At 64.2% G+C, this 24,400-nt stretch overlaps 1 protein-coding gene across 1 annotated transcript in view; it reads right to left on the bottom strand.

The window, feature by feature from the left end:
* PLCH2 (phospholipase C eta 2) overlaps positions 1 to 23,628 on the bottom strand; it is a 33,788-nt gene extending 10,160 nt beyond the window's left edge. Inside the window, exons 1-21 of the mRNA XM_040645532.1 lie at positions 23,505 to 23,628; positions 21,675 to 21,821; positions 19,452 to 19,694; positions 19,115 to 19,245; positions 15,583 to 15,753; positions 13,351 to 13,444; positions 12,972 to 13,175; positions 12,588 to 12,708; positions 10,886 to 11,057; positions 10,406 to 10,513; positions 9,030 to 9,194; positions 6,626 to 6,712; positions 6,133 to 6,215; positions 5,583 to 5,680; positions 5,316 to 5,498; positions 4,973 to 5,080; positions 4,257 to 4,381; positions 4,094 to 4,178; positions 3,695 to 3,841; positions 3,157 to 3,236; positions 765 to 1,062 (exon numbers count right to left, since the gene is read on the bottom strand). Of these exons, the coding sequence (XP_040501466.1) occupies positions 765 to 1,062; positions 3,157 to 3,236; positions 3,695 to 3,841; positions 4,094 to 4,178; positions 4,257 to 4,381; positions 4,973 to 5,080; positions 5,316 to 5,498; positions 5,583 to 5,680; positions 6,133 to 6,215; positions 6,626 to 6,712; positions 9,030 to 9,194; positions 10,406 to 10,513; positions 10,886 to 11,057; positions 12,588 to 12,708; positions 12,972 to 13,175; positions 13,351 to 13,444; positions 15,583 to 15,753; positions 19,115 to 19,245; positions 19,452 to 19,694; positions 21,675 to 21,821; positions 23,505 to 23,628 (2,974 nt within the window). The remainder of the gene's footprint in view (positions 1 to 764; positions 1,063 to 3,156; positions 3,237 to 3,694; positions 3,842 to 4,093; positions 4,179 to 4,256; positions 4,382 to 4,972; positions 5,081 to 5,315; positions 5,499 to 5,582; positions 5,681 to 6,132; positions 6,216 to 6,625; positions 6,713 to 9,029; positions 9,195 to 10,405; positions 10,514 to 10,885; positions 11,058 to 12,587; positions 12,709 to 12,971; positions 13,176 to 13,350; positions 13,445 to 15,582; positions 15,754 to 19,114; positions 19,246 to 19,451; positions 19,695 to 21,674; positions 21,822 to 23,504) is intronic.
* Between the last annotated feature and the right edge of the window lie 772 nt (positions 23,629 to 24,400).

Below are 24,400 nucleotides of genomic sequence, written 5' to 3'. Positions count from 1 at the left end.
CAACACGCACAGCACCTGGAGTCAGACCTGCTCTCACTTCCCCGTCCACTTAGGGGCTTGTGGGGAGGGGGGCCTTTGAGGGCAAGAGGCCTAGGGGGTCGGTACCATCAGATTGGGGAGGGGGTGCTGGGGCTACGAGGACCCCCCAGGCAAGCCAGCGGAGCAGCGGGAAGGGAAGCCAGGATAAGCACACGGAGACAGCAGCTCTGGACGCAGAAAGGCAGGGAGGACTCCTGGCTCAGGCCATGCCAAGGGGTGGCGCGGGGGCAGCACAGAGGACGCTGGGGAGGAGCGTCTGGTCTTACCGGTGGATAGCACGGAGGATTTACTCCTAATCTCCTCCAGCTTTTGAACGAACAAGGCATTCATCTCCCTCTGCAGGGCCCCTGCCTGCCTGTGGGCGCTCTCGGGCCAGCGGGGAACCACCTCGGGGCTGCCCAGACCGCTGGAGTCCGAGGACACAGAGCCGCCGCCCGGACCCTGCCACGGGGCCCCTCTGCCTCTCCCCACGCTGGTGCAGGGAACCCCCAGCGAGTCCGCCCGGGCACGGGGCTGCTGGCTGATGGCCTCGTGCGCAGCTGTGGGCCCCGGGCTGGGCAGCCGTCCCCGCCGCAGGCCCTCGGCGTCCTCACCAGCGCAGGAGCCCACTACGCACTTCATGCAGGTGGCAGCCATGCCAGCAGGCCCGGGGCCCTCAGGGGCACAAGGGGGCTGCTCCTGGGCCAGACTCCCCTGCGCCGGGCTCCTCCCCACCGGCGCCTTACCTCGGGGGCTGCGGCTGCCGGGCTCCTCCGGGGCTGAGGCTTCCAGAGCGGGGCCGGGGCGGGGGGCTGCCACGTCACGGGCCTCCCCCTCAGAGCCTGTGTCTTGCGTGCCCAGGACCAGCTCCGGGAAGGCCTTGCGGCCCGGCTTCTGGCTCTTGGTCGGGGCGCTGGCCGTGCGCCGCAGGAGCCGCTGGCTAACGGTAGGCCGAGGCAGGGGCCGCCCAGCAGCATGACTGTCCAGGGAGCCGGGCTTTGGGCCTCGGAGGAACAGACCTTTTAGGCCCAGAGCCTGCTTGACCTGCAAGAGAAGGAGCCCACATAGCTGGCAGCCAGGCACCGGGGACCAGGGACCGCCAGCCCAGCCCAGGCACCCTCTGGCAGGCGGTGGCCGGGCTGAGCCTACCGCAGCCCAAGGGCCAGCCTGGCGAAGGCACCGGCGGGCATGGCAGGCTTGTGCCGCTCCCAGCTGCGTGTAGGGAAGAGGGTCCCCAGGGCACGTCTGCCAGGGACAGCAGCTGCTACGGCCTCAGCACAGACCAGGGATGCACCCTGCCTTCCCTGACTGCAGGGGGAGGGTCTGCGGGTCTCAGGACACGTGGGCCCAGGGAGGGCTGGAAGGAGGAGGCCCCCAGGCTTTTCCCAAAAGAGGACCTTGAACCCTGGCTCCTGTGCCTGCACCAGGTACCCTCACAGACCCCCAAAGCCCCCGGCTCTGGTGGAGCAGGCTGGCACAGGGCCCCCGGGTGGTGCTGGCATGGAGAGAAAGATGAGAGGAAACCCCAGGGGAGCAGGCACCACCCCACTCACGCTCACCCTGCCTTTGGGCGCCGCAGGCCGAGGAAGCAAGCAAAGCCGGGCGCAGGCCAGCGGTCTGCTCTCCCATGTCCCTGCCCGCCCACTCCCCCGGAGGGGCTGCCTCCTCTGGGAAGCCTTCCTGGACTGCTGCCAGGCTCACCCTGCTCTCTGTTCAGCAGCCCTGAGGGCAGGGCCCTTGTCGGCTCGGCCTTCCCAGACAGCCAGGCCTCTCCCCGTGATCTCCCTGCCTGAGGAGGGAGGCCAGGGGTCACCGGGACCAGCTAGCAAGTGCCCAGGTCACTGCCAGAGAGGCCAACAGCTGCGTCTCCAGAGTGCAGGGGCCAGAAGGGTCCTCACATGCAGAGGCCCCAACAACAGCCACAACTCCCCGGGGACTCGGGGGCACTTCTGGGCAGAGATGTTCACGTGGCCAGCACTTGAATCGGCTTCCCGATTCAAGATCCCAAATCCAGAGCAATTTGGTCAAAGTTGGCTGCAAAGTCATTTAGAAGAAGGTCCAGGATTCAAGCTCAGAGCTCCTGGTCCCTGGGGCCTCCCCACACCACAGCAGGCATCCTGGGCGCACACAGAGCCAGGGAGCACACCGGGGGGGGCGGTGGAGGTGGCCGGGAGGAAGGGTGAGGGCAGGGAGGGGGACGGGTACCGGGATGCCAGGGGCACTCCAAGCTAGAGGACCAGACACAGAGGGGCAGGGTGGGCAGGGGCACGAGGCGTCAGACAGAGGACAGAGGAGGGACGGAAGGCCAGGAGGGGTCCACGCACAGGAGGCCTCGCCAGAGTCCTGGACCTGCCTCATAAATGCTGCCCTGCGGCTGAACATGGCCCCAGGGACCCCAGAACCACGTCACGATCCATATCACATGAGCTGACAGTCTCCAAAATGCTACCAGGAATCACGGATGCTAATGGGACGGCCTGAGCATGCAGGTGGGGGGCGGGCGGGCTCTGCCGCCCTGGCGCTGGGGTACCTTCGAGCTCCTAACGGGACTGTCCTTCTAAAAGTAGACTTTGGACATGGGGAAGCCCACTGCAAGACCAAAGAGACAGAGTGAAGGCCGTGAGACACCGACAGCTGGGCGCAGAGCCCGCGGAGACAGGCAGACGCAGGACAGACAGACGGCTTGACGGTGGGCAAGAGCCGAGCGGCCTGTGGCGCTGTGCCCGGCAGCACCTCGGGCCGTGGAGGTGGCAGGAGAGAGACTGTCAGTGGCAGGACCACGCGGGCCCCCCATGCACACCTGGCAGCCCACCACTCGCTGGCCCCGCCCAGGCCCGGAGCACAGAACTGGGGAGACAGAGAAGGACCCCCATCCAGGGACGCAAGGGGTTGGGAGCAAAGCCAGGAGGCCCCCTTCCAGAGATGGACAGAGAACCGAGGACCCTGAGACATAGGAGTGAGGAGGCTCAGGAGAGACGGTTGGGGGGAGGGCTGCAGCGGCTGCAGGACGTGGAGGTCGGATGCCCCCACCACCCACTTTGCAGGAGGAGAAACAGGCCCAGCGAGGTGACCAGGAGGCAACGTGCCTGGGATGGGACGGGGTGGGGCGAGGCCAGGGGTCCTGCAGGCAGCACTCACCTTACCACTGATGTCACTGACGGCCACATGGACAAAGATGGAGGCCTCTTCCATCCCCTCCAGGTACACATGCCGATAGCCTGAAATAGCCGGTCACGGCTCACCCTGCCCCACTCTGCTCACAGGTCCTGAGGCCCTGAATACAACCCGTGAGCCCAGTTCTGGGGACTCCTCCAGGAAGCCCCGTGGTATTGTGCGCTCTTCCTCTTCCCGGGGGGGCCAGGCGATGCCTCCGCCTGAGCGCCCTTCCCCTCCCCCACCCACCAAGCACCCTTGACCTCACTCCTTCCTCCTCAGCTCCCTCTGTGTCCCCAGGCCCACCCATGGCAGGAGCCGACCCCTAGGAGGAAGCTCAGCCCTGGTGCCCTCAGCTGACCAGTAGGGGACACTGGTCTGTGGGGGGGGCTGGTCTCTGTGGGGTACGCTAGTCTGGGGGTGGGATGCTGGTCTCTGTGGTGGATGCCTGCCTGAGCAGGGGACATGGTCTCTCATATGGGGGACGCTGCCCCTCCCCACCCCGCCGGCCCCCCCTGCCCACCTGGCATCATGCTGCTGAAGGCCAGTGTCCTCTGGCCAATGAAGTCACGCCCAATGGGGTCATGGTCCCAGACAAGGAAGCGCACCAGTGCGATCTCAGGCATATGCACAGTGAACACCAGGGTCTCCTCCCACATGGGGTTGAATCCTAGAGGCCACGGGGAGCAGGTGTCACCTCCCACCCCAGGTCCAGCCTGGAGGCCACTTGGGCCCACGCTCTCTTCCAGTGCCTCCGCCTGGGCTGGGCTCCCGGCCAACAGGAGCAGCACCTGGGGACCAAGCTCTGACAAGGGCCCCAGCGAGGGGGCAGCGGGCAGGTTGTCTGGGTCCCAGGAGCAGCCCCACCTCTCCCTCCCCTGTGAGGCCGTGGCCAGCGGAGCCAGGGGGCCCGGTGCCTCACCGTTGTCATCCACCACACGCGTCTGCTCCTTGTTGCAGTCCACGGGGAGCCCGATCACCTCCACCTCCACGAAGGGGTCGATGATCTGGGTGCGGAGGGCAGGGGTGGCACCGGGCCCGGCGTGGCGCTCCAGCCCCACCCACCCATGCCAGGGCCCTCCTACCTCGCCTCGGTCCCCCAGCATTGAATCCCGCGGCTTGGGGAGCTGCTGCCCGCTGATGATCCGAAGCACCAGCTGCTTCTTGAGCTGCCCGGGCAGAGGGTCTTCAGAGTTGGGGTTGAAAACGCCTGGGAGGGCAGGGTGCCAGGCTGAGGAGGGCAGCGGCTGCGCAGGGCACCCCACTGCACTCCGTTTACTGAACGGGAGCCCCAGATTGGGGCGGGGGGACAGGGGGCAGGGTTCCAGCACGGGGGCACCAGGGGTCTGCATGCTGGCCGCCTCTGAGACCGGCCTGAGCTAGGACACAGCCCGTCCTCGCCCCTCTCGGCACGCTGCCTCTGTGTGGGGAGGGGTGCTGGGCTCCCCAGCAAGGGGCAGCAGGAGGGGTGGGGGGAGGATTCAGGTTAAAACGGGGAGAGCTCCACACGAGACTTCCAGCAGTTTTCAGTGCGAACACTGAAGGGTCTGGGAAGGGACCCGGGAGCTCTGGTGCCCTCGCTGCAGGGCGCCTCGGCCCGAGCCCCGTGGGGAGTCGCCTCACATGCGTCCTGCTGCGGAACCTCGTGGGGGGCCAGGCGTGGGGAGGGGCTCCCCAGTTCACCCCTGCCGACCCCTGGCAGAGTGGGGGCCCTTCACCGCACCCCGACCTCCGGCATCCTGGGGGGCTGCGTCGCGGGTGGACGCCAGCTGGCCCTGCCCGCCCCGCGCCCCGGCCTCACCCTGGCACATGCACTGTGGTTTGAGCACGTAGCCACAGTTCCCGTTGGTACTGAACTTGGCGCGATTCAGCTGCAGCATCCGCCCCTCCGACTGGTAGTTCAGGGCGACTGTGGGGGGGGGACATGAGGTGGCCCGGTCAGCGCCCAGCCCGCGTCCCCCCTCCGCCCCTGCTCGGCTGCCCCTGAGTCCGTCGTTCTTCTGTGTGAGCCAACCCCGGGCTCACCGTTGTGCACGACCAGGACCGGGCGTCCTGGGAGGATGCCCCTGGAGCCCTGCACAGCCAGCCCCCGACACCCTCAGGAGCGCCGGGCCCTCCCCTGTCACGGTCCCAGCCACACGCACCCATCTGGCAGCCTGCGTTCCAGAAGGGCTGCGGGTTATAGTTGCTGGAGTCCACGCGGTAGGAGGACGGGTAGATGCGGGACAGCTGGTGCTGGTTGAAGCGGAGGTACTGGGCCGGCTTCTGCTGCAGGATCTGCTGGGCCCTGGTCTCACTGAAGGACGACACCTGCCAGCTGGACGCCACTGCGGGGCAGGAGGCCGGCCTCAGAGGCACACCCGGGCCGCGGCCCAGCCCTCCCACACACCCCCAAGGCCCTCGACCCTCACCCTCGGCCTCCACATCGTGCATGCCCACAGACTTGGTGTACTTCACCAGGTCCGAGAGGGCGCGAGACAGCTTCATGGTCTTCTTCTGCCGGCTCGCCCTGGGAGGAGGGCGGGCGACATCGGTCAGGGCCCGGGGGCGGGCGCCCCTCCCGACTCAGGCCAGCCCGGGCACCACAGTGTGCGAGCCAGGCTCACTGATTCATGCCAAATGTCCACCCAACGTCCACCGCGCCCCGTTGCGGGTGCCGGGATGTGCAGTGGACCCTGAGAAGAGACATGGGGGAGGGGCAGGCGCTGGCGCTGAGCCCCCCCCCAAGAATGTCTCTCCAACTGCAGTGGGTGCTAGAAGCAGGCACAGGGGTCCATGCCGGCCAGTGTGTCCCCGCGACGCTGAGGTCCCCTCCCTGGGCTCCTCCTCCCCCCCTCCACTGTGCGGTCACGGGGCCACCGCAGGGCCTGCGCGTCCAACGCTGGCGTTGCGGGGACAAGGGCCTCGGCACTTGCCACCGCCACTGTCTGTGCAGGGTCCAGGCTGGGGCAGGGCACTGACCCTCGGCTCTGGCTGCCTTGGGAGTCCAGGTCCTCCTCCCCCTCCTCCATGCTGGCCGCCTTCTTTAGCTTGCTGCTCTTTTTCTGTGTGGAAGGAGAGCGGAGTCAAGCTCTGTGGGGCCCCTGGCTCAGCCGCGGCCCCTACGCAGGCCGGGAGGGCGCAGGAGGCAGGCCTGCCGTCCTGGGGTCCTGGCACCCAAGCTGCCCGGCTGAGCCGGCCTGTCCTCTGCAGTGTGCCGGTCGGCCTGGGCCCCGAGGGACCCACGGCGCTGGCTGGTGCAGGCCAGGGGAGGGCCATCGAGGCACCCGCTCTGCGTAGCCCCAGGCAGACGACGTGGCTAGGAGTCCAAAGGGGGATTCTGGGAGGCAGGCCAGGGGCCCGGAGAGCTGGAGGGGACGCCCCTGGCTGGCCAGCACAGGGACAGCTGGGCAAGCGGGAGGACGGAGCATGGTGGGCTCTGGCAAGGTGGCCCCGCCCGGGAGCCCCGCCAGACCTTGCGCTTGGAGAAGCCGCTCATAAGGACCCGGTTGTTCCGTCGGCTGGCCCCAGCGTCCTCCCCGGACTCCACGTCCTCCTCGGCCTGGGGGACAGGGAGACAGAGGTGACGGGGAGCAGGAGAAGGGGGGGCTGGCTGCCGCCCCGGACGTGGAGTCACAGCCCGCCGCCCGCCCGGGGCTGAGGCAGTGCGGGGGAGCAGGGTCTGAGAGGGAGCGTGCAGGCCCCACGGGCCCCTCGAGGGGTGCGGCTTTGAACTCATTAAGGCCCCGGTTCTGAATTTCTTCTCCCACGGAGGGTGAGCCTGTGATGAACACGTTTGTGTGTCTGGAGCGTGGCTCAGCCGTGCGTGCTTACGTAAGGCTCGCACGAAGCTCCCTGCGGCTCTGGCGTCCGGCCCTGCTTCTCACGGAGACAGAGGTCTCACCTCAGGAGAAAGGCGCTGGTCTGCGCCCCCCAAGCTGCGCTAACCCTCGTTCACCTCAGGGCTACCGTGAGCCTTCCATGGCACTACTTACGGAACGCCTTCCTTCCCTGCCCCCACCCAAGGGGCTCTCCAGGCCCAGTCCTGTACACACGTCCACACACACCCGGGGATGCACCTCCGCCCGTCCGTACCTCCCCTCCAACCATGCCCCAGCCTGGACGCCGGCCCTCAGCCAGGAGGGGAGAAAGGCCCCTCCGGTGTGGACCCTGGAGCTCAAGCTGGGCCCCACTGCCTGATGGGGGAGCACAAGATGGTCAGCCGTGCCCCAGGGACAGAGGGGACAAGACCTCGTGCTCCGGAGCTGCCCCGAAGAGCCCCGTGTGGTGCCCGCCCCCTCGGCCTGAACACCGCCACGGCTCACACATTGGAAAAGGAGCGTGTGGCCCACGATGCTGGCGGGCAGCTACCCCAAACTCCACCGGCTGCCCGGGCCCTGCCCACACCTGCTCTGGGGAGGAGCTTGGGCCCGTGGGGAGTCAGGCCGTGGCTCTCCAGCTCCTGCCTGCGCCCTGGGTCTCCCCCGCTCGCACCCTGCTGGTCAGCGGGCTGCACGGAAGAAGCTGGTCCAAAGCCCGAGGCACGGATCCACCACAGAGGAGCTCAGCGTCCACTCTGCTCCAGCTTGCTCTAGAAGTGTTTCTCTTTCTCATCCCCGGCCCTAGCAACACCAGCCCATTTGCCTCCCAGTTTCCTGAATGCTCCGCGGCGCACTCGCAGAGGCGCTGGGAGCCGTGTGCACGGTGCGCGTGGAGACAGTTGAGGCCGACACGCTCCGCAGCTCTGTAAACATTGCCTGAAATGCCATGCACAAGCAACTTTAAATCTGGGCACAGCAAGGAGAGGCGCGTGTCCGCCCAGCATCCTGGAGAAGCAGCTGCAGCCTCAGCCAGAATCCACTGTCACCCCCAACGCCCGCACGCCAGAGCTTGGCAGGGCTTACAGCTCAGGCCTGAGCTCCGGCCACCCTCAGGGAGGCTGTGGGCAACAGAGGGCCCGCACTGGGCCACTCCTGCCCCCTAGACACAGCCTGGTAACCCTAGAGAGCTCAGCAGGGTGGGGTGGGGCGGTCAGGACAGCCGGCGGAGGACCATCCACGCCTTGGACAGAGCGCAGGCTGCAAGGCCTGGCCTGGCCAGCCCCTTCTGATCAAGGAGGTCTAGTCCTGGCCCCTCTGGATGTCAGGGAGGGAGGTGCTGGGTCCCCCAGAGAATCAGGCCTGTCCTTGGCCAGCACCAGCACCCACTAGAGTTGTGCCAAGCACTGAAGATTGGGGTCCCCTCCCTGCCCATCAGACTGCACTCTGAGCCACCTGCCCTCTCCCACACGGGGAACTCCCAGAGGGTAGGGGCCACAGCGTCGGGCCCCCCAGCAAAGGGGACAGAGAGGTATGTTGGGGGCATGTGCATGACCCCACTGCCCAGATGCTCCCCCCTCTGCCTAGACCCCAACACCCCAATGTCCCCCTGCCCATGTCCCAGCAGCAGAGAGCCTAGTGCTGCTGGGAACAGGGTGGATTGCCTGATGCCCCCTCCAAGCTCCATGCCTGGTGGCTCAGCCTGAGCTGCTACTGCTTCTCCTCCTGTTCGTCCTCCTCCTCCTCCAGGAAGCCTTCCCTGAGTACCTGCTCCCCCTCATGCAAAAAGTCACACAACCCTAAGCCTCCCAGGTCCAAGCGGCCATCCTGCATGTCACTAAGTTCCCAGGTACATGCCCAGATACTGCTTGGTCAAGGGAAAGCAGGACTTCACATCATGTCCCCCATGTTGGACATACTGCCCACCTCGTCACCCACTGTAGGCGCTCTGTGTCCTCCCCACCCAGAAATGTGGGGACGGGTTATGGATGCACAGGTGTGCACAGACCACACACTCCAGGCCCTTCCCTCAGCCGCAGGCCGACTCATGGGCTGCAGGACTCTCACCTTTCTGCCCTCTGCCCTGTGCCCAAGCTTTCCAGATGGAGGCAGTGTGGACACGGTGAAGTCATTGGGGTCCTCACAGTCCCGAATCTTCGACTCCTTCATTAAGGAATCCAGTTTCTTCTTGGCGATGTTTTCCACACGCTTCCGGTTAGTGGCGACCTGCCAGAGCCGGACGGCCACCCCGTGCCATCAGTCCCCAGCCCCGCGGCAGCAGCACCACCGGCCCCCAGATCCTTGCCGGAGGGGCCCGCTGGAGCTGCGGAGCTCGAACCCCATCTTGGCTTCTCAGCCCCGACCCCAGCCGCGCACTCACTCCTAAGAGGCGCCGCTTTACCCTCACACCACCCCGCCCCAGGGCTGCACAGCAGCCATGTGATTTGCCCGGGGCCACAGACAGTGACCAGTAGGCCCTGAACCAAGGCCTCTCTGATTTTAACACCTGCATCCTTTAGCTGCACAATGCTGCCCACAGAAACTCGGCAGACGGCTTGTCACGTGTCCGGCTGGTGGGCCTTGGGTGGGTGGGCAGGGATGTCAGGGTACCCAGTGGCCACTCTGGGCTCCAAGAGCCCTAAGCAGCTGGGGCTCTGAGATCCCACCACTGGCTACGAGACACCTTAAGGAGATGGGCAGGGGGCAGGGACGGACGGCCTGGCTGACCAGCACCAGGGGCTGGGCAGTGCCGCCTCCAGGTGCCCTCCCTGCCTGCAGCAGCCCCCATTGTAGCCCTGACACACGTGGACCCCTCCGGGGCAGGGCCTGGGACGTGGGCATCCAGGTGCCCCAGTGCCCAGGTTGGAGGCATGCAAGGCAGACCTCAGACAGCGTGGGTTTACTATCACCTGGGGCCAGAGAAATATGCAGGCACATTGGAAGCAGAAAGAACTCTGCTGCTTCAGGGCTTTCTAAAACAATCAGCTAACGTGGCTGGGAGTGCTCCTGCACAATTACTTTCCCATCTGATGGCCCCTCGGGGAGAACTAATGCCTTCCTACCTCGCACTGGCAGCTTACAACAGTGCCCAGAGGAGAGAGGAAGCTAATTACAGAGTCCCCCCAGCCCCGCTAGGCCGAGCTCTTTTTCACTCCTCAGCCTCCCTGTGGGACCCCCCAGCCCCAGCGCCTCTGCGTGAAGAGGTGGAAGTCCACCAGCTGGGGGCTCAGGGGCCGTGTCACGTGTGAAGGGGCAGGTAGGGAAGAGCCCCCCCTGGCTGAGCATGCGCCCAGCTGTCTAGCCGCGGTACAAAGCACCCTTGCATCTGCCCAATATCCCTGTCTCAGCCACCTGCCTTCTCACAGCAAGGCTATGAGCCTGTTGTTCAGGGCTGCAGCTCCCCTGCTCCCCGACAAGGGCCTCCCAGCCCTACTCACATCCCCGTTGAGAAGTTTGCAGTCCTCATCAATCTCGTCTGCACTGTCTTCATCAGACACCTCACCTTCCTCAGCATCCTCACTGATGCTGGAGGGAAGCTTCTTGCCCTGGGGGAGGCAGTGGACCATGGGAGGGGTCCCGGAGGAAGTCCTGGGAGGCCAGTACCCACACAAGAAGCAGCAGAGGGAAGGAGCCTTTCTCAAGCTTGCTTGCGGACCTCAGGCCAGGGGCAGGGGCCATCCCAGCAAGGGAGGGAAACACCAGGGAGTGCACATGGAGGTCCCCAGACTGAATGGCCACCATGGGGGGAGACTGAGGCCAGGTCAGGGGTAGGGCCTACCCTGACTCCTCAAATCTGCCACAGATCGTGTGGAACCCCACACCGTCTAGAGCAGGGTAACTGTCCGTCACCTGGCCACAGATCAGAGGTCAGGGGCCCAGCAGGATGCTGGCCCCAGGAGGGGCGGGCAGGGGCTCACCTTCACCAGAATCTTGCCCTTGAGCATCTGCGGAGAGGGAAGCATGGTGGCATCCTCACTGCTTACTGATGACAAGTCCAGCTTATCCCCAAGGATACCAGTCAGATACTGGGCCATCTTCTTCTGTTGCATGACACTACAGTGGTTCTCAATGGACAGGATCACTGGGTACCTGTAGCCCCAAGGTGGAAGAGTCAGAGTGTAGCCAGCGGAGGGCTAGGCCCCACCTGTGTAAGACATCAAGAGATCTTCACCAGCAACCAGGATAGATGGAACTGCCAGCCACTCTGGGAGGGAGCCCATCAATGGCTTTGAAAAGCAACTGGGTGGGTAGGAAAGGAGCTGAGAGATTTTAGGGACAGGTAAAGAAGGCATGTAGTTCATATCCCAATAAAAAAAAAAAAGCAATTAGAAACTCCAGGAAAATAAGAGGAAACATTCAAGCAAGTCAGCAAAGTCATGGTTTAAAAATGATGTGGACTCAAGTGAGGAGCAATGAATAGACTGAGAAAGATGATCTCATTGACCTAGATACTGAGACATGGTCCTGTGATGGTTCTGGGGTCCTAACACTGGCCCCATAGGCAAGGAGACATAAGCCAGGCACATACCATCTGGTAAAACATCGCTATTACCTGTGTATGCAGAAGCGGGAGTAAAACATAGGGGTTTTCATTATATGCTCTTCAGTGGTTTGACTTATTTTTTAACCAAGTGCACGTTTTATTTGGATTTTTGCCAAAAGGTAACATGATCTTTTTAGAAAACGTAGGTGACCCAGACCTAGAAGGCATGAATCAGAGCAAGAGATAGGCAAGTCCTGTGAAGCGGAGAGGGCAAACAGGACTTGGGGCAAAAGTACTCCCCATTTCTCAGGCAAGGGACTGAAGCCTAAAGCGCAAGGCCCTAGGGAAGAACCCTATGCCTGCAAAGATTATGCTAACGCACATAAGGCGTGAGCCCTGTCCTAAGACCCTGTCCTAAGTCCCTGGGTCCTTTGCAGCTACAGAGACCTGTCTGTCCCACCTCCCCTGCCCTGAGATGCCTCTCTCACCTGCAGTTCTAGGGCCTAGGCTGCCACACCTCACTCCCACTCCCTTCTGGCAGCCCAAGACAGAGCTTGGGCAAGCTCTTTCAGGAGGGGCCCCTCTATTTCTATTTCCTAAATCAATCTTGCTTCTCCTCCCCTCCCTCATTAAATTAGTTCTTTCCTTGCCTGGGAGCCTTGTTTAGCCAAGACTTGAAGGTGACTGTAAGCGTGGGGAGGCGGTCTTCTATTTCCAGAAACTAAATTGGATTTTGTCCAACAGTGTCTGTAGCTACTGCTGAGTGACAGCAAATTGAGTTCGGACGTGGAGTAGCTTCTTGGGGGTAATTAGTGCCAGAGCTACCACTGCCGCAGGCAGCTGACCCCAGGGACTGCCTAGTGGGTGTGGACAGGGGCTGCTGGCACACGTTCCCCACCAGCCACAGCCCATCCACTCTCAGCTCCTGCACCCACTGCCTTCCCTCTCCCCAGAGCTGCGGCTCCACTCCCTTCCCTGACTCTCAGCCTCAACAACAGACCTCAAAATCAACCCCTCGGGCTCTGCAAACACACCTCCCAAGGTAGGATGTGCCAGAGGGGCAGGAAGAGCCATTTGAGCCCCTCCCCCACCCAAACCCCTGCTCGGTGCCCCCCTCCCCAGTCCCAGCCACTCACTCATTCTTGACAAAAGCATATTTGTTGATGGTTTCGATGACATCTTTGAAGAGGATCTTGGAGGTCAGAGTATAGCCGTGGTGCACAATGGGCTCCCCGTCAGGCCCGTCCCAGCAGTCCACTGCGGGCAGGCAGATCTCAGTCAGCTCCAGGAGCCTGGCTGCCCACGCCCGGAGACCCACAGCTCGTGGGCTGACTGAAGGGGTCCTCTCGCTCAGCAATTAACACCAGGAGGAGCCTGTCACAGCCCCTGCCTGGGAGGAGGGTAGACACCCTGCTCAGAGACCCCACAGGGCTGTCCCCCAGGGGAGACGCCGGTCTGCAGCCCAGGCCCGGGGCCCCAGGGCTGAGGGAACGTGGCGTCCTTGGGCCCCCACCACGTACCCTCCACACAGCGGCAGCCAGCCTGCAGGACCCAGGCGTACATGTCCACCCGAGACTGGGACATGAGCTGGTCGCCCACGAGGTAGGTGTTGTGGGACGAAGTGATGAAGTAGTGGCTCAGCGGCCGCGTCATGTCCTGGTGCACGCCGTGGTGCTCGGGGTTGAAGATGTCGCCGGCAGGACTCCGAGTATAGTTGGTAAAGCCTGCGCGGAGGCACGGTGGGTGCTTAGCCCCCGCGCGCCGGCCCCACCACACAGCTCATCTCGGCACCACCCATCCCCGCACCATGCAGAACAGGAGGCTGCCCGCTCAGGCCCACGGGTTGCCCGCCAGCACCACCCATCGGCCTGCCAGGACAGCAGCGACGCCCCCACTCACCGTCAATGCCCAGCACCCCCTTACTCTTGTTTTCTGGGCAGGGCTCAAACTGCTCGATGATATCCCGGCAGCTCTCAAGGGTCACACCTGCCATCTAGGCCAGAGCAAGGGCTTAAGCCCAGGCTAGCCCATCACTGGCCTGGGCTAGCCTCAGGCAGCACCCCCTCCTCCACAACCACCACCACTGCCTCCTACTCTGCCTCTGATGGTCACGTCAAGACCGACCATGGCGGGGGGGGGGAGGCTCGGGCCCCTGCAGGCTGATTCCCTGACTGGCTACCCCCAGTGTCATAAGACTCGGGACTTGGTGGCCAGAGGACTACTGGCTTTGGAAGAGTTGTCCCTGACTGCAGATCCTTGAAGCAGGGGAGGAGTCTTTGGTTCCATCAGCTGGGCCACCCCTCATGCCCACCGTGTTAGGTCTCAAGAGCTATGGAGCAGGGCCGTCCTGGCAGGGAGCCTCCTGTGTGCAGGAGTGCAGGACAACCAGAACCCAGTCCCACCTTGGAGGAAGTCCAGGGGCACAGGGAACCTCCTCTCCCTGCCTCCCCCTGCTGCCTTCATCTCTCACAGGAAAGCTGCACAACAAAGCCGAGCCCAAGGCGGCCCTGCACATCGACGACCCCACGCACAGAGGCTGAGTGATCTCCCAGGGCTCTGAGGGGCAGCCCAGGCCAGGAGCCCCAGTTCCCAGACGCAGTTCCGCCAGCCAGGCTTCTAGAAAGTCCCGAGGACTGCGGGGGGGGGGTGATAGAGGGGAAAGCGGGGCAAATGGGGTCAGAGCTCAGAGCAGCAGTGGACCTTGGGAGGCCCAGAGTCCAGGGCCCCGGGTCAGGGCTCAAACCTCCCACCCGGTGGACAGTTTGAGCCCCAGATATAGAGAGAGTTCTGGAAAGCTTAGGGCAAAAGGCAGGGAATAATGAGTCAGTACTGCCCATCCCAGACAGGACCACTCTCCCACCCTCCACCCACAGAGAACCCAAAGCCTCATTCCAATGCTGCCCACAGTGGCTGGGCTGGGCAGGAGTCGCCCTGGACGTCAGGATCCCACAAGGCTGATTCCAGCCTCTCCCAACTGGACAAGATGCCAGTGCTCCCCCTAGCAGGACTGCCACAAGGACAGAACCCCAGCAAACTGTATGAGTGTGGGGAGGGGTTCTGGGAGAACAGCCCCAGGGGTAGCGCTCTGTCACACCCCGGGCCTGAGGCAGCCTCACAGGGCAGAGTGGGGCAAGGTGCCAGCCCAGGACAGCAGTGGTGGGAGATCTTGGGCAAATGCCACGTAGACCCAGCCTGGGTCTCTCAGCCACTCCTGCTGATCCAGCCACCCAGCCCCAGGCCCAGCCCAGTGGCCACTGCTTCTGGCCCCTAACCTCAAGGCTGACCGCCCCTCCCAGTCTCTGCCCAGACCTGGGTCCCTGAGGGTTCCAGGAAGTTACAAGTCTGGAAGCTGGTCCTCATGGTTGCCGCACACCAGCCCTAAGGATGGGAACCCTATGCTGTCTGAGCCCCACCATAGGAGCACTCTTTCCTCAGGGGACACTGGCCTTCCCCTCTCCCACTGCAGATTTCCAGCCTCCTGCCCACCACAGAAAGCAACACCCAGCCCCTGCCTCAGCTGAGGTTGAGGGGTCCACATCCCTGAGCCTCTGGACGCTGGGTCCCAGTCAGCAGGGCAATGCCCAGGGAGCCCTCAGCCTCTTAGGATGGACAGGAAGGCCTAGAGTCAAGAGAAATGGGTAGGCATGCCCCTCTGGCACCCAAAGGCATCCGGGCATCTGCTGGACAAATGGGTGAATGGCGGTGGCAGTGGGCCTGGATCTTAGGGGTATAAGCTAGCCAGACCCGTGGTGGGAACAGGTGGGAAGGCTGGGACATGGAAATCCTGTTCGAGGAGGAACTCCACACTAAAGGTTGTGGTCAAGCGTAGGCCCCCTTCAGGAAGCCGGGGTGTCTGTGGTCAGGGCTGAGCTGCTCAGAGGCCCACAGAGAAGAAACCACAGAACTTCCCCACCTGCTGAGGGCCTCCATGGGACACACCCTGAAATATGCTGCCATGGCCCATGATGGGAACCAAAGCAGGTGCACTAAGTGGAACCCTGAATGCCAGGCTGTGGCCCATCCTTTCACACTGAAGTGTTCTCCGCCACACTGAACCTGTTCAAGGGCCCTGGGAGCCCGGGCTGCGGCCACGGAGGCTAGGACCCTGCTCCTGCTGCCGTGTGCCCTCACCTTCTGCTCCACCTCCAGGAAGCGCTGGAGGTCAGCGGCGTCCAGGTGGTCCTTGTGGTCGCTGTAGGCCAGCATGAGCAGGTAGAGGTCCCGGCGGGTGGACATCATCTTATAGAAGGCACAGAATTCCTCAAAGCCCAGCGTCCCCTGGTGGTCATCTGTGTCTGCTTCCTGCGAGCCAAAACCTCTGTGTCCCCAGCGTCCCACACTGATAGCCACCTGGGATCCTGGCAGCAGTGAATTAACTGGGCTCCCCCTCTGACTCTCCCACCAAGAAGCCACTGGGTGACCCTTTAACACAGATCTGACCTTCCCCTCCCCTAGTCCCAGCCTTTCAAGATCAACTTACACCTGACACAGTCACCCCACACTGGAATCAAAACTTCACTCTGGGGGTCAATGCCCCATCCGGGAACCAATACCCTCTACTGGGAGCCAACACCCCATCTGGGGGCCAATACTCCATCCTGGAGTCAACACCCCACTTTAGAGCCAACACTTCACCTTGGGGGTCAAGCCCTCACTGTGGGAGCTAACACCCCACATTGGAGCCAACACCCTATACTGGGAGCTAACACCCCACTCTGGAGTTAATGCCCACCCTGGGCCGTAAGCCTGTAATTACACTTGGCTGCCCATTGGTTAGAAAAGCTCAAGGCCCCAGGGTGTACAGAGTGCCCTGGCTTCAGTCTCCACAACAGAGAGAGGACCTGGCCACTGTCTTTCTCTTGCAGACAGGGCAGCCCACACAACACTGTATTACAGGAGCCCCGCAGGAGCAAACCCACTGGGACCCCAGTGAGACCACAGAACCCACCACTCAGGGAGCATTACTGAAGTGTCAGACCCTGGAAACACCAAACACCAAGGCCAGGGACAGACCCAGAGGGCAAGGGACTCAGCAACCGCAGGCCGGGCGGCCCAGAGGAGCCTGAGGTGCCCTGGGGCCGTGGCAATCTCTAGGAATGGGCCAGAAGGGCCCCATAGAAGGTGCTGCTCCAGACCCTGAGTGCTCTGGGCTGGTGAGGTGGGGCGGGGTGTGAGCAGGACCTGCCTGGAGGGTGACGGCACAGCAGGAATGGACGTCAGGTCAGCACCATGGACAGCAATGCTCCACACTGTGCGTGCCATTGGGCTAGTCTTTCGTCATGTGCTGACACAATCTGGGGTGACTGGGGGGTGGGTGCCAGAGAGGTGAGGCCCTCTCTGAACCAGGGGCATCACCAGAGAACCAGGGGACCACAGACACCCCCTATCCCTGTGGCCAGTGAGAGGACTGCTCTTGGGAAGGCTGATCTCTACCACGGACGCCTAGCTTGGCACTGAGACAGGCACCTGGCAAGGCCCCAGAGCCTCACTCCAGGACCCCCGCATCCATGCCACAACTGGGACGGGGCAGAGCCACGGGTGCTGGGGCACAGAAGACAACAGACACAGACCACGTGTCTGGAGCTCGGTTTGCGGGCAGCCCTGGGTCTGACAGGATGGCCCAGGCCGGCAGCCCTTCCCAAGGTGTGGCTGGAGCTGGGCAGAGACGCCCATTGCTTTGAGTGTCCAGCCCGCGGGGTGATTTGGCCTCCCACCCCGTTCCGTGCTGGGTGGTACAGCCAGGAATCCAGGGCAGGGTGGCTGCCCGTTCTCCGTTCAGCTGCCAGCCCTCAGGGCGAATGAAAACATTCTATGAGGATGAGACCCAAAAGCACAGACCTGGCCCTCAGCCCCAGATGTGCCCCCCGAAGGAGTCCCTCGGCTGCTCTTTCTGCACAGTCACCACGGCGGGTGAAGGCACGCTCAGCCTGGAGCCACTCTGAGGGCCGTCCGAGGGCCACGCTGGGCCTAGCCTGCACTCCGCTGTTATCTCAGACTTCGTGAAACTGTTCAAGGCACTCTTTACCCCGACACAAGTCTCTCCTTTGATCAGGGACTTCCAGGTGGTGGGAACAATCTTGAGATTTCTCGACAACCCAATTGACGCTAATGGGCAGAGCTGCTCTGCCTGGCGGGGAGTCAGCCCCCCTTCCCTGGGCTTCAGGGCGCTGGGAGGGTGGCCACGAAGATGGCCAGGGAGGCCCAGGCTCTCGGGGACTACTGTGGACACAGCTGGTTGGGTCTGAGCTGCCCAGGGTCTGGGGTCCACAGCTCCAGGCCAACGTCAACTCCCCACCCCTGCTGCTCACTTCCCTCTGCAGCCAGCCCGGGGCCCAACCCCCTGCAGGCCCCAGGCTGCACGGTCTCCCCACTGCTCTGGGCCGCCTCAAGAGGATCTGGTCAGAGCCCAGACTCAGCCAAGCCAGGGGCGGGTCAAAGGGTTCTGTAGGGGACCCCTGTGCCCAGAGACTGCATGAGAGGCCCAGTGTCCCTCCAGGAGGCGCAGGCAGGCATGGACTCCCCAGGGCTCCCAGCACTCGTGCATCTTCAAGCCAGGACTTTGCACTGGACCTTCAGGCCCTGGGAGCCTGTGTGCTCTCGTGCCCCATTCTGCGAGGGTACGATCCTCTCCTCCCACCTCTGAGGCCAGGCTGGACCCTGAGTTCTAAGCCAGCCAATTGCCTGGCCCCTGACAGCCTCACCAGTCTGGAAGAGCCCCGTGCCCCAGAGCTGTCCCCAGAGGTAGGGTCGGCAGGGTACAGGTGGGGGGCTGATCTTTAGGCCTGAGCCATCTGTCAGCTCCTCACTGCCCAGGTAGGCTCTGTCCCCGTGGGGGCCTCCAGGAGGGGCCCTGTGAGCCCCCCTAGTCCTTGGCCAGCAGCCCAAGGGCCTCCCCCTCGCCCTTTCATTCATACACAGACCCGTGTGCTCTGAGCTGCAGGTTCCCCTCACTCCCGCCAAGTGCCAGCACCTGTCTGTCCTGAGAGCACAGGTGAAGTCCCAGGGGCCATGCCTGGCAGAGCAGTTGGCTCTGTGTGTGTATATGTGTGTGTGTGTGTGTGTGTGTGTGTGTGTGTGTGTGTGTGTGTATGAGAGAGAGAGAGAATTATCTTTCCAGGCTGCCCCCCAGGAGCTGGGTTCGCCTGCCCATCACCCCACAAAGCAGGGCCCACTGATGCCACCTTTGCTCCCCGCCGCACCAGCAGGGGTTCCGGAGAGAGAGAAACTAATTACGGACAATAAAGCCTGCCTCTTGGAGGACAGACGCATTTTCATAACTCCTCACACCAGGCTGGTTGGAACCGGGAGGCTGCATGGGGAGGGGGGCACCGTGCCGGGCAGTCCAGGGGAGGACAAGAAAACGGGGTGCAGCCTGCTTTGGGTGGCTTCCCTCAGTGACCAGATGCCTGCCCCGAGTGCCTCCCCCACCAGCCCAGGGAGGGCCCCCCGGCAGCTGCTGCGGCCGCGCCCCGCATTGGAGCAATCAGCCCTCCGCCGATGCAGGGTGCTGGGCGAGCTGCCCCCCACCATCTACCGCAGGCCCCGCCGGGACTTCCCGCAGCTCCAACGGGGCGGCTTCCCTGCAGACACGCCTGCGGCCCCGCAGTGCCTGTGCTTGGGGCGCCACCGCGCCGGCCTGCACCTGCAGGGGGGCCCGCCTCACCTTGAACATCTGCTTCACCCTCTGCCGGGGAAGGTTCACGTTCAGCTTGTGCAACAGCTGCAGAACCTCGCCGATGCTCAGGCTCCCGTCCCCATTCTTGTCGGCTTCGTCGAACGTCTGCTTCAGCCACTTTAGGGCCGAGTTAGGGACCAACACGGCTCCAGCGGGGCCAGCCACACCCACCCCCACCGCACGGGCAGGGAGGAGGGGAGGCCCCCAGCCCAAGCACGCCTTCCCTCTTCTCCTTCCCCAAGTGGGTGACCCCGCCAAGGGCAGGAGAACCCCAGCAGGGTGGGTAGCTCGTCCCTGAGGTCCGCACCCCGAGACCAAGGATATTGGTCCCTCGTGCGCTGGCGGCGGGCCAGGCTGTCCTCATCGCTGATGCCCGCCATGAGGTAGCGCAGGCCCGTGACCCAGGTGCGCGCCTCATCCCCACTGGGCGAGACCAGGTCCAGAGACTCCCGGTGGCTCCCGTGGTAGATGCTGAAACAGCAGTTGGGGTCGAAAATGCCATCGGGGTAGCGCTGGAAGATCTCAGACTGCCGCCCTTCGCTCACCTCCTGGATGGAGTCGATGGAGACTGCAGGGGGTGGGGCACCAGTCACAGCCCGCCCTGGGCCTGGGGCCCCACCCGCTGCAGCAGCTCAGCTCAGAGGGACAGGAGAGGCCAGGCTGGGGAGAGCTGGGGAAGGCTATTTCAAGGGACCCGCAAAAGTACAAACGTGCTCAGGCCGGGGATCCCACACCTCCCTGCTCTGCTCTGACCCTGAGGTCTACTCCCCACTTCCTTTGGGTGCGAAAAAGGCTCACACACTCTCCCAGAGGGAGGGGGCTTCCTCCCCCTTGTTAGCAATCCCAGGCACGTGACCTCTGCACCCAGCCTGAGCCCGAGGCTGCAGAGCGAGGGAGCCCAGATGAGCCAATTCGTCTGTCGCACTCCGGCCAGCTCACGTCCCCGCTCTGAGACCGGCCTCATCCTGGGCTGCCTCCCTAGTGAGCTCTGGCCCCAGCAAGTGGTGGGGCCAGGGCTGCAGCGGGGTCCTGCTCCACGTGCACCAGCCCAAGTTCCACCAAGGATTTCATTACTGGACCCAGCACCCGGGGCTCCACAGAGCCTCCGTTCAGAATCTGAATTAGGCCCAGCCGATGACTCAGGAAGGTGTCTTTAGGGTCTGTTCCCGCACGTGTGGTAGGGTCCCTCTCAGCACACCGGGCACAGGTAGCCAGCGTCCCCTCTGGGAGCCAGGCACCGGGGCTGGGCCCCCAGCAGTGCACCCCCATCCAGCTCTCACTGCTTCCTACTGCTCTGCCTGGCGGGCTCTGTGCCCTTCTGGGGGTCATCCTGTCCAGGGCACAGATGGTGGGGCTTCCCCATCCGTGCAGTGAGGGGTGGGCTCACCCCTCTGTCCTCTGCTCCCACACCCTGAGCTCCCAGGCATGCAGAACCCACCCACCTGGGGAGGGGGTCTGCCCACCTCTCTTCTCCAGCTCCCTAGGTGCATGCATGTGCCTGGCAGGGGTGGAGGGGTTCTGGGCCTCCAGACTTGGGGGAGTGATAGTCAGGGAACAGCTGCCCCCCGTTCCTCCCTCCTGGGTATCCTCCAAAGCCAGTCAGCTCTAACCGGCACACTCACCCCTCCCCGCCCGCAATCCTGGTCTGCCTATCTCTGCCCTATCGCCCCTCTCCACGAGGAGCCTCCATGACCCCACCGCCCTGTCCCCTCTCTTTCCATCCTCTGTGTTTCCTTCGGTGCTCAGCTGGACATGAATTTGCCCTGTTGTGAGGTGCTATTGCCCACCTCATGCTCGAACCCAGTACAGGGAACAGTGCTGTATACAAGCAGGAACCCCAGCGAGCACAGGGGCTCCACCTCCCCGGGCCCAGAGGGCAGTCCCAGCCCTCTCCACCAGGATGCTCTCCAGGGGCCTCCGCAGCACGGCTCTCTCCCAGGCCCCATGGCAGCGACAGTGCCCTTGGCAACTGCTGGGCCGAGGCCCTACCCTGGAACCCCTGGGTCTCTCCTGGCCCGTGAGGACTCTGACGTGTCCCTTCCTGCCTCTCAGCCTGGTCCCTGCCATGCCCTGCTCAGAGAGCAACCTCGCCCTTACCCCTGCACGAACCCTCCTGGCTCCAGGCAGCCCCGCAGCCCCCCGCCCCAGGCTGCCTGAGCTAACCCCGGGCACCGAAGCCTGGCCCTCGGTGTGCCCAGCGGGGGTGTCTCTCTCTCTGTTTCTGGGAGGCCTCATCTCCCAGCTGGACTGAAGGTCCGTTTGCCTCTCCGCCCATCCCAGACCCAGCCCAGGAAAGGGTGCTCCGTCCCCAGAGTCCTCTAGGGCTCTGCCAGGCAGGTGCAAGGCCAGTGCCCTGAAGGGCATGGGGTCCTGACTCTTCCCCACCTGGCGTCCAGAGGTCACCTCAAAACTCCAAGGCCACTGGACCCATGTGTCAGGCCCAGAGCCCCCTGGAGATTTCAAGGGCTCAGGCTCTGGCTGCCCCCCGAGCTGCCCCACAGCTGCTCAGGGGCCTCCCCGCTGCTCCCCCCAAGGCTGCCCCACTCACTCTTAGCCTTCTCATTCTTGCGTGAGGGCCGCCAGCGGATGCAGGAGCGATGCTCGTCCAGGAAGTAGAAGCGGACCAGGCCCTTGGAGCTGCCTCGGAGCTTCAGCATCTGGGTCCCCGCCTGCATAGCACTCATGCATCTCTCCACTGGACGTCCACGCAGACAGACCGCACAGAGAGAGACGGGGCACCGTGAGTGCCAGGCCAGCCCTACCCCTTTCTCCCACGTGCTTCAGGGGCACAGGGACCTCCCACACACCCACCTCCTGGCCGACTAGGGGGGCGGGCTCCACCCCCAGGTGCTGGCCTGGGTCACAGGCCCCACCCGAGGCACTGAGGCTGCCCAGCCCGGCTGCAGCCACCCCCAACTGGCCTGGGCCAGGTGCAGTCCCAGGCGGGACGCAGGGCCTTCACAGCCTTGCTTTCCTTTGCTCCGGCCACCGGCCCGCCCACCCTCTGCCAGCGCCAGTGACCGCCATGACCGCCCCGCAGTCTGTGACACCCTCTCAGGGGCTGCTGTGCAGTGAGGCCTCCGTGCCAGGCACAGGGCAGGTCCCTGGTGGGCAGCTGGCAGGTCGGGAGCTCTCCTGAGAGCCTGCACCCCCTTCCTGTGGCCTTCAGGAAAGCCGCCCTCGTCCTCCACGCGGCAAGGGCGACTCAGCGCAGTCTACCCCTGACAGCACAGAGGGGGGCTCTGGGAGGCCGGCGCCGGGGGGTAGGGGGGCAGCACCAGCCTCCAGCTTCCCCCAGCATTCCTCCCCTCTCTTCCTCACCCTGTCCCCCTGGCCTCCTGTTTGCAGCCTGCATGTCTCCCAGGTCCCGGAGTTGGGGGGCTCCCCGCCAGGCCAGCAGCCCCCTGGGGCTTGAGAGAGGCCCAAGGATGGGGTCAGGTGTGGCCCCCAACCCCCTCACACCTACTTTCAGAAAGCCCAGGACTCAGAGGTGCCATTTGCTGAAGCATCAAGTGATTACCCCCCACGAGACCCACCGAGTGAGGGACCCTCGAGGGTGTGGTAGAGGCCCCTGCCGGCCGGACAAGCCCAGCCAGGGAGGACTCCCTGGAGGAAGCCAATCCCTGACCCTGCCCTGCAGGGGGAGGGCCCACAGGGAGGCCGGGCTCCCGGTGAGGACACAGGTGGGGCTGCTGGTATGCAGGAGCGGAGGGATGAGGCAGGGGTGGCCCAGAGGCCCGGAACAGGCAAAGGCGGCACCTGGACCAGGCCCGTCTTTCAGCTGCAGCAGAGACCCAGGGGGCACGCAGCCCCTATGGGGCCTTCCACAGGCCAGCCCTGCCAACACAGACGCGTAAGCTTCCCGTCACCTCCCAGGCAGGCCTCGACTCCTCCACACCCGAGTCTCACACTGGCGAGGGCCATTCTGCCCACCTCCGAGGGCTTCCATGTCCTGCACATGCTGCCTCCAGCCCACAGGGGCTGAAGGTGCCACTGCCCCCCAGAGTGCCAGGGACCCCTCAGCAAAAGCTTTAGAGCCACCTGAGTGCCCAGCCAGGGTCCTGCCCCCAGTCCCTCCCTGACCCTGACCCCCACCCACCCACCCCACTGCCTGCCTGGTGTTTAGCCTCCACGCCCCAGGGCGGGGGAGGGGCGGTCAGAGGGGCCGGCTGGGGTGCTGCTGGAGTCCCATGACCCCCAGAGGGAGACCCGAGGGACAGGAGGTTACAGGTTTCCTTGGAAGGAGGAAGGCCTTGCACACCCCCAGAAGTAGCCCCCACCCTCCTGGCCCCAGGGGCTGTGGGGCTGGGCGGACCTCTAGCCCAGGAGCAGTAGGCCTGTCCTAGGCCCTCACAACCAGGCAGGGCTGCCCCCTTACCTAGTGGGCCAAGCTGCCACGGTGGGGACACGGCCACGCTCGCTCCGACCCAGAGGAGGGCCTCCGCCAGGCAGCCCACCGCTCCCCCGGTCCGGCTGGGGGCAGACGGCCAGGGGACTGACATGCTAACGATGGCCAGGGGTGGCTCCCAGAGGCCAGAGAGGGCCAGTGTCCCCCACCCCACCTCAGCAGCAGGTCAGGCAATGGCAGGTGTCACAGAGGCTCCATGGGCCCCCCTTCTCTCTTCTGCTTCTGCCTCCTCCTCCTGACAGCCCTTCGAGGCCCCTGCAGGGCTGCTCCCAAGCACCTCTGGCATTGGCCCAACTGTCTCCTGCAGTCCAACATGGCCCCCAGGCCAGCCTGCCCACCCAGCAGGGCCACGAAGGATTCCCCAAAGAAGCAGCGTCCCAGAGTGTGAGGGCAGGGGAGCAGCGCCTCTGCCCGCCCCGCCCATCCTTTGCCCAATCCCCTGGACTAATCCAGCCTGGGTCCAGCCCAGCTGGCCAGAGGATTTAGGCCAAGGGAACTCCCAGCTGGAGACCAGGAAGGCACTGGGCAGGTGGCAGTGTCGACGAGGACCCAGGACACCAGCCCCCACGTCCTGGCTGAGCAATGACAGCCAAGATAGAGGTGGTCACCCTGGGGACCCAAAGAACACTGCTGTAAGGCCTGGGGTGACAGTCCTCATGGGACCACCCACCATCGCCCCACCATCCTCCCCATGCTGGACTCAAAGGCTGCCGCCGCTTCTCCATCCTGGCCTGAGCCCCCGGAGAAGCCCCTACTCCTAACCCCACATCTCCTGCACCTACCGGGGGCTCTGAGGGGTTCCTGCAGTCCCCGGGGGCAGGGGTGAAAGGGGACGGGAGCAGCAGCACCCAGCCCTCTGTGTGCTG

Source organism: Ursus maritimus, unplaced genomic scaffold (genome assembly GCF_017311325.1).
Source record: "Ursus maritimus isolate PB19 unplaced genomic scaffold, ASM1731132v1 scaffold_32, whole genome shotgun sequence".
Lineage (NCBI taxonomy): Eukaryota > Metazoa > Chordata > Mammalia > Carnivora > Ursidae > Ursus > Ursus maritimus.
The sequence above is the reverse complement of the archived record's forward strand: the minus strand, read 5'-3'. Positions and strand labels throughout refer to the sequence as shown.